General features: G+C 42.5%; 1 protein-coding gene across 1 annotated transcript; it reads right to left on the bottom strand.

Moving 5' to 3' along the window:
• Nucleotides 1-1,752: 1,752 nt before the first annotated feature.
• Nucleotides 1,753-8,045, bottom strand: bpnt2 (3'(2'), 5'-bisphosphate nucleotidase 2). Its single transcript, XM_035633452.2, has 8 exons — nucleotides 7,482-8,045; nucleotides 6,977-7,049; nucleotides 6,491-6,637; nucleotides 5,014-5,173; nucleotides 4,429-4,524; nucleotides 4,049-4,210; nucleotides 3,582-3,716; nucleotides 1,753-2,910 (listed from the first exon to the last, which is right to left on the bottom strand). The coding sequence occupies exons 1-8, from the start codon at nucleotides 7,598-7,600 to the stop codon at nucleotides 2,768-2,770; spliced, it is 1,035 nt and encodes a 344-aa protein (XP_035489345.1). The 5' UTR covers nucleotides 7,601-8,045; the 3' UTR covers nucleotides 1,753-2,767.
• Nucleotides 8,046-8,987: the final 942 nt, after the last annotated feature.

An 8,987-nucleotide genomic window follows, 5' to 3' on the forward strand; every position in this document is an offset into this window, starting at 1 on the left:
TCCTTTTGCAGCCTGTCTGCAGTTGGTTTTGTCTCTGACACTTGTGGCAGCGAAGATGCGAGAGGTAGGAGAAGTCCCAACAGCTCTGACACTGACGTTTTTGGACAGACAGGTGAGCTAGAAAAGTTCTTTACTCAGTCGAGTGGGTGGGTAGCAGGCAGAGAAGGTGAGGAGTAGGAGCAGGCAGACAAAACAGCTTCAGACAAGTCAGGATCAAGCACGAGTGAGCAGCAAGCAGGCAATCTGGTAAATGACTCGCAACACAGTTAGTATATACAGTATACTAAGAAGGTTATGAGGAAATTAGCAGCACGTGAGGTGGACAGCCTGGGAGGTACTCCGATGTGTTTTAAGTGAAAATACAGCACCATTACAACAATGTTAAAAAAGACTGTTGTGTGCCTGAACTATAGTGTTACTGCAAACTGGCATTGGATGTTTTGTTTCTTTGTATTTATACGCATATACCAGATAGAGAGACAAATGTTTTCTTAACACTGTGGAAGCTGCAGAGCAGAGGTCTTGTAGAACACCCACCTGAAAGAAAAGATGCAGAGACACCATGGAAACCGACCATCAGACATCAGTGTCTCTGACTGACTCCCAAACTGCATTGAATGCTTCACAGCTAACTGACGCACGTCAACACAGTGTCATGAATGCGTTCCCCTTACGGAATAGTGAGAGTGCTGTCTGGGCCCTTTCATATTAAGTGATCAGAGATAATATCTAATTCAAGCTATTGCATTCGTCCCACTGTCCAACCACATAGTGAATGTAGCGGCAGCCCTGGTGCCATCGGCCAAATCTTACAGCTTCAGAGTAAATAAATGAATGAATAAATAATGGCTTGTATTGACATTTAACATGTATTAGAGAAACACTACATCTTGAAACCAAATATTTGTATTTTTTAGAGGCAGATGATTTACATGTCAGTGTGTTTGACCTGGACAACCTCGGTTTAGGAGACAATTACACCTGTGCAGTCCGAGCTACAACAAGCATGTTGCTATTCTTAATAGACTTAGATAATTAAGAAAAGAATTCCCGCCCGGCAAAACCATGCATACAATTATATTGTTGTGTATCTGCTGCTGTTTAAACTGCAGATATTCAACTGACTCAACATAACTGAAAGATTTGTCATGTTGTAGTGATGGTTGTGTGGAGAGTGTGTCCCTGGCACCTATGTGCATTTACTACAGTTTCACCTGGCTGCTCTCTCCCACTCTGAGGTTTTTGAGCTCAGCTGGTAAACTGTCACTTGTCCATCACGAACAAGATGTCAACGTCAATGAGTTTCTCTGTGATGACTCAACCCTGTGGCAATAACATCATCAGCAAAGAGTGTCACATTTTATAATCACCCTGGTAGCTCTGCTCAAAGGCCATTTACATTTATTTCAACAACAAAAAACTTTCATTTGCCAAACATGAGCAGACATTGAGGTATTGATCCAACATGTTGGGTGATTGTACAGGACTACATGTAGCTCCAAACGTTCAGATGTTTCCAGCCAAAGTAAGAACAAGCTGAAGAACTAACTTAAGCAACTGGCAACTTTGTTGCTATTGACCTAATTCATGTTCGGAATATATTATCCATTTACCTATTATTGCAAGATGAAGAAAAGGAGAATATTATTTGCACTTTGCTGCATGTTTTTTTTCTTTTAATTATTAAATCAAACCAGAGGCAGAAAAGGGAGAAAATAGATAATAAATAAAGCGGCAGTATTTCTGCAGTTGCACATTGTTGTCATTCAACCTTTAATTGTATTGTAATTGAATCACATCGTGAAGACTGTATGATGTATTGAATCAAGACAGAAAACAAAAACACATCTCATTCCAATAGTTACCAGGGATTACCATTTAATCCTTATCCATTTATAATAAATCATTTTTAAAGCGGGCTGCGTGGCTACAATATATTTAAGCAAAATTATTAACTTAGTGAATCTGGGCCTTGGCGTTAAAATAACATGATTTACAGAAAACGTAACTGTTGTTTTTGATTCATTATCAGTTCACCTTTCTGGAAACACTTTCACAGACTCACGTCAACTGAAATGAAATCAAGTATGTGGTGGTTGAATGATCTTTAATATTTTCTTTCACTGTTCTTCTGACCCTGGAGTTTTGCTTGGGACCCACTTCTTAATTCACTGTTTAAGAATCTTGTGTCCAGTTAACACCATGTCATAGCAGTTGTTCACCACAAGGCCCATTGTTTCTGTCTCGTCTTCAAAAATGACAGGTGGTGGTTTCACCAGCTGAGCTCAGCTGATGTTATTAATGTTATGCGATGAAGATACGACTTGATAAAATCATAAAAGTAACTGAAAATTTCAGTCGCTCCATTGGATTTTATTGTTATTGTGCTCCTCAGTTTAACGCTTCACATTGTTGTCCTCTGAAGAGGAAGGAAAGGCATTCTTGGAAGGCAACTGTTGTCCAGTGTTCCCTGTGTGTGCATGTGTTCATGTGTGTATATGCATGTGAAGAGGAAGATGCACCATTTCTCATAGCTACAGGTATGTATACATGTAGGGGAGTGTGTAGTAGGAGCCATTTATTCAGCCACAGCTGTTTCCAGTTGCAGCTATTTTGGTTCCACAGTCCTGCTCAGTGGCCAGTAACAGTGACTCTAATCCAACTGACTGGTAGATGTTTGTTGACCCACGATGATGGAAAATCATGCATGTCTGCTTAAAGTTTTCAGACCAGTTGTAACTGGCAAATGACTCTGGGTTTGAGCCTTTCAGTGCTTTAAGAGGTCCCAGTTGGGTAGCCTCTCCAGCAGGGCCTTATGGTCCACACCCACACTGGCCACCAGTCCTCCTTTGTTCAGTGGATCTCCACTGTAGTCGATGTCCTCTCCCTTCAGGGTCGTCATGTGGCCTCCTGCAATCACAGTGATTACCCAACTTAAAAGAGAAATTACAGAGATGAAAGAGACATATTCATTCAAAATTACAGATTACTCATTTGGGTTTTATCCAAGGCAATTTAGGGACAACATTAAAGCTATAGTAGCTATAGCTGGAAATAAGTACAAAGTTCAAAATGTAAGGAGAAGGAGATTAGGTAAAGAAGTCACAGGAAGTGCTAGTTGAGCCAAGTCGTTGGGATCGCTGCGCAGTTCACAGAACACACTTGGTGTCTTGTGATCATGTGTCTGACTGGCGATAGGGCGTCACATACTACACAATCTTTCACCAGGAGAAACCCCCGACTAGTATGTCTGGTCTCCAAAAACCAAAAGAAAAAGCTTCTGAAGCTCTGTCGTTGTTTGACTCCCCTTGCAGCTGATTCGCCCTTGCAACTGATTCCTGTACGTATTCGGAAATCTCAGTACACATTTGCAGATTCTTTAACACATCAACAAAATCTGATTCCGCACACATGGATTGAGAGACAGTGTCGCTGATTCGTCTAGATATTTAGCCTGCTAGAAATCACAGTGTGCCAATCAAAAGGGGGTTTTGTTAATAATTTAAATGAGAGTAAAACCAGAATAGAATTTGAAACTGAATAAGGCACCAAACACTGGTAAATAAGAGCCGTTACATTACCCAGCGCTGTCAGCAGAGCTGCACCTGCACAGATGTCCCATTTCTTAATAAAGGTGATATGGACGTATGCATCTGCCTGGTCTACAGAAGCTGTTTCTCGTGCAGGCATCTCCAGGAGTGACAGAACCTTATATCCTGAGAGAGTGGAGGAGAGAGAGAGATGGGGCAAATGCACCAAATGCAGAAATAAACCAAAGAACTAATGCAAATAAGAAAGGAGAGTAGTGGATCCAGAACCACTTGTGGCAGAATCCAATTTCAAACAAATACTATAAATACAATTAACAAAATAATAATAAATAATTAATGTAGAAAGAAAAAAATCTGTAAAGATTATGTGTACATTTACAAGGAGGAAAATTCGCTATTACTTGATATTGCATTTGCAAACAGCATTTGAGCCTCAGCTGTATATACAATACTTTTAAACTTTTATATCTATGAAAATAAAATCATTCTCTCCTCACCTGCTCCACCTGCCTCTGTGATTGTTGTGCTGTTTCCAAAAGCATCATGAATATAATTCTTTACTTTTCCAGAGTGGGATCGAGATACTATCACACTTGGAGGGCTGACGGTATAGGACGAGCGGGGACCCATGTTTGATCCCTGACCAACAATCGCCCAGGCTGGGAGAGATATGACAGACAAAATAAGGATTCAGGAGAGATCTTATGGTTTCAACAATTTCAACTCAAATGACTTAAATGTTTGAATTGATATCCAATTGAAAAACTATATATATATATATTCTGAGCCACAATCAGAGTCTAAGGATGTTAAGTTCAACTGTGGACGTATCTTGTTTAACATGCAGTGGTTAAGGTGTGGAGCCACACATGCTTACCAGTGAACCCAGTGAATGGCTGGTGTATGACACCAATGACTGGTTTACCATCTACAGCCACACAGACCATTGTGGTCACATACTTGACAAGGTTCTCTGTGGAGAGACGAGCAGTCAGCATTGGGCAGGAGTATGTCATAGGACAGATGAAGAGTATTAGCACGAGTTGCAATTGATTAAACCCCAACCAACGTCCCTAGTTGTAATGCTCATATTAGCAAAGCACATTGAATACAACATTCAGGAAGCGGCTTTTTATTCTAATTCTCACACAATCACACAGACACACTTCATGATTAAATTCCTCTTCAGACACAGGGTCCTCTTATTCATTTTTGGCTTTCATAAACAGGAACAGGACCTGATAACATTATATTCAGTCTGAATCCAGTGTCAGTGTTTTTATTCCCCAATATCAGTATCGGAGCTTCACCTGCGAACAAGTTGTTCACACCTCACTTTTTCTAATTCTAAGAAGAGTATCACCTGTCAGGTTGAACCACACAGGCAGGTGGAACATTATTGTGCAGTAAGCCTTCTAAAATCACTGAAATGAAGATGGTGGAACTCCAGTGACATACACACCTGTATATTCCTGTGTGGCGTCCAGAGGATCAATCCACACTGTGACGCTCTCAGAGGGAACATCTTTGCCTCTCTCTATCTTGTCTAGAATGTCAGCTGGAATGTCCCGACTCCAGGTTGCTGCCTTGTCCACCATGTTGTCATGTTCCTCGCTGTTCACCTTAAAAAAACAAACACATTCAGACAGAAATATAAACCTGGTGACTGCAGTTTATTTTAAACTTTAAACAGTGTGCAAATACACTTAATAGTCTTTTCCAGTAGGACTAACACAGGGGTGTGGAAGGTGCAGCCTCCAGGGCGTATACAACCTGCAAAACAGGTCGGACGATCACAATAGAAACCATTTATATTTCTACAACATAAAACAGGAAGCCAACATGTCTTTCAGGGTGTTCCCTTCTGCCTGTATGTTGTCAGGTCAATAACAGGGTGAACTAAACAGATAAAGCGGTTATTGACATAACCTGAATAGACACGCAATACTTTTCGTTGAAGTAAAAGACAAGCCGGTGTGTCTAGTTTGTGGAGACACATTCGCAGTGATGAAAAAGGTCAAACTTAGCGTCATCAAAGCTGGAAACATGCAGCTAGACTGAACTAATTAGCTTGGATAGAGTTGACAGTCTTTCGTGGAGTTTGATGGACAACAAGCAGCTTTCACAGGACCACATTTTGACAAAGACCATGTGACGCATGCAAGTTTTGTGGTGAGTGAATTAATAGCTAGGAAGTTGAAGCAAACATTAGCCCTTGATGGGAAAAGATTCCTCACCCCTGATTTAAAAGAAGCAGCAACAGAAATAATGTGACCGTCCACCGCAGCTTTCAGTGTCCAACTCAAACATCAAGGTCTAACTCTATCACAACACCAGATTAGGGCCTTGGTTCTGTGGTATGTAGCTTCGTTGCTCATGACAGTCTCCAACAGAGTCCTGCAAAGGGTGGCATGTTTCTCCTTCTGGTCTATTACCATTTACAAAATCCCCTTTTCTACAGGAAACAACAACCACCTCTGAGCTACACACTGAAAATGTTCATTGCTGTTGACTTTGTAGAATTGCGTCGTGCAATCACACATTTTATTTTGCAGAGGTGCCGTCGCTGTTTATCGCCACCCGATTCTGATTGGTTTGAAGAAATAAAAACAAGTCAGAGCGAGTACCAATAATTAATTAATGCTATGGGTTCAGGTCAGATTGGGGGGCTTATTTAACATGGTCTGGTCAGAATTTGACAATTGTGTCAGTTGCGATATCAAGTTTTGCAGGTGCAGGGTTTGCATCTTTGGACATGTAAAGGACTTGAGTTTCTGGCTGGTGATTTAAGTGTCTGAGATTAGTGGAACTGGTCATAACTGAGATCTTCTATCCTGTACCGGTGTTTCCAGATTTGACAATAAATGATGAAAAAGAGCAAGAACACTGCTTCCGCAATGTATTCCGCAAGAATTAAAGAATGCAGTGCTTGTGCTCACCGTGACTTCAGGGAAGGTGTTCTTTAAGAGGTTATACATCTTTCTATGAGACTGCAAGTCGCCCATAGTCAAAAGCTCATTGGCACCCTCCTTCGTCTTGCCCTTGGACTTCTCCTTCAGGCTATTTTCCTCACGCACCTTCTTCACCTGGAGAGGGAAAGAAACATGCTGACTCACATTCTGCTGATACAGTTGAAGGAGCCCAGATGTATGTGAATGTGCAGCTGTGGTTTCTATAGCGACTACAGTCAAAATAATGGTACAAATCTGAACCAGTAGTTCTGAGCCAGGCTATAGGGTCAAGCCATCAAAAGATGATAATCCAAGACAGATTGTGTAGAATAAAAGAAGTGAAGAAAACACAGTCACATCTTGGGTGTTCTCATTAAACTGGGCGAAGCATGATTTTTCCGGGTTCTGCGATTAGAGAGACTCTGAAAGCATGGAGGTTCTCCAGGACGCCGTCAAAGATGAACATGGTTGTACCTCTCTGCCACCAAGTACCGCCGCCTCCACTGAGACAGCCAGCAACTCCCTCAGATCCACTTTTCTCCTCTGTCTGCAGAGACGAAGGGACAGAACAGAAAATAGCTGAGGCCTTAAAACAGATCGGATAAGCAGTAGCAGCTTACTTCATACTCTTGTCTGTAATAATGAATACAAGTACTGCAGTTTAATACGATTCAGCTTCCACTCGTTGTTTAACAGCAGATTGGTCTTCTTGACTCAAGAGGCGTTTTGCATTGTTCTGAGATTGTTGAGCAACTTTCCTGCAATTTTTCCACTATTAAAAAAAAAAGGTTACCCCATCTCATGTCGCGATATGTGACCATGACATGCGGTTACAACATTCATACGAGAGACTGAACTCTCACTGGAGATATAATGGGAGATAATGCTGCTGGATCTTTCCATCGGGGCTTTAAATGCTCCTTTTAACAGCGGGACAAGACACCCGGAGCTTCTCTCCCGCGGCGGAGCAGGGTCTGACCTGAGAGCAGCCAGGCGGTTGGTGATGACCCCGGCGTACAGGTGGTAGAGGACCCCGACGGCGAGGAGGCAGAACACCCCGACGCCGAGCGGGGACAGCCGGATGCCCATCGGAGCCATGGCCGCGGCGGGACCCCTCGGGGGGAGGGCAGGTGACGACAGAGACCCCGGCGGGAGCTAGCTGACGTGGCCGCCGCGGGGAGGCACAGCCGGCTGCTTCCCACCTGCAGCTCGGCGCTCGGAGAAATACGGTTGACTGTCTTACAACAGGCAGCTGGAAGGTGGACGCGCTGAAACCACGCGCACGCGCACACGGGGGCTACTTCGGACTAGTTGCCGAGCCGCTTAGCATCGTCCGTCGTCTTCACCCAGGAACGCACCGTCGTGTGGGTCTGCAGCGACATTCCGTTTGTGCGACCGTGTGGCTGCCCCTTGTTCCCCGCTGCTCACTGAGAGGGACGCGCCGGCGCACACGTCGGAGGAGAACAAGCAGCCCTCTGTTCGCTCGGCTCTCCGCACTACGTACACAGCGAGGAGGTCCCCGCCCCGCCACTTCCACTTCCGGGTAATCGGTTGGTGACGTCACAGTCCGCGTCTGTCAACGTCTAGATCGCTCTGCAAAAAAAGTATTATTCGTGTTACTTTTTATTACTAGTCTGTTTATGCTTCTGTGTGTTATTATTATTGTGCTGTGCACATTTTCCGAACTGAAATAATAAGTGCAGAAAAAAAGTTTTTTCGATTTTGTATCTCAAAAATACACTTCCGGGTAAGATAAGTAAAAGTAAAGCACTTAAAGGTAAAATGTAAACTGCACCAAGATTAAAAGAAAATTAATATAGGATTTAGGATTTTTGAAGATTGAGAAACTGATTGAACTGATGAAACCTTGAGAGTTGATGCAAACAGTACCCTATAGGTGTTGAAGATTTAAAAGATTTAAACCTAATGGAGCTGGTTTGGACACAGGACACAAAGTGAAGCAAAGTAACCTGCAAGTGCAACACATTCACACAAATATCTTTTGTCTGTCTGTTTGATTTCTGTTTTTAAAAAGTCATGAGTGTGTTCAGCTGCTGGAGGAGTAAAACCTTAGACATAAGTGTATTTTCTTAATTATAACACAATAAAGAGGAAATGGAAAGAAAATGACATCGTCCACCATCCAAGTCTGGTTAGATTTGGCTATTTGCTAATTTAATTTTACAGTACCTTGTGCCCAACACTCATTAAACAGTTGAAGTCTGTAAAGCCTTTGTTGACTTTACTTCACCTATTGTTGTTAAAGCCAGGCTGCCCCCTTTGAAGAAAACCCTAAATTAAGCAGTTATGTGGTATAAAACACTCTGTGCTTGGCTTTTCAGGACAAGTTCACTTTCCTTGTTCTTGTGTAGCAGTCCATGTGGGTGTAGGTGTGGATGAAGAAGGTAATGACAAATTAATCAAGTCTGCATGTTCATGTCATGAATTTTAGTGGTCAGATATAGTTTTTTAAATAGACTTTGTG

This window comes from Scophthalmus maximus, chromosome 5 (genome assembly GCF_022379125.1).
Source record: "Scophthalmus maximus strain ysfricsl-2021 chromosome 5, ASM2237912v1, whole genome shotgun sequence".
NCBI classification, from domain to species: Eukaryota; Metazoa; Chordata; class Actinopteri; order Pleuronectiformes; family Scophthalmidae; genus Scophthalmus; species Scophthalmus maximus.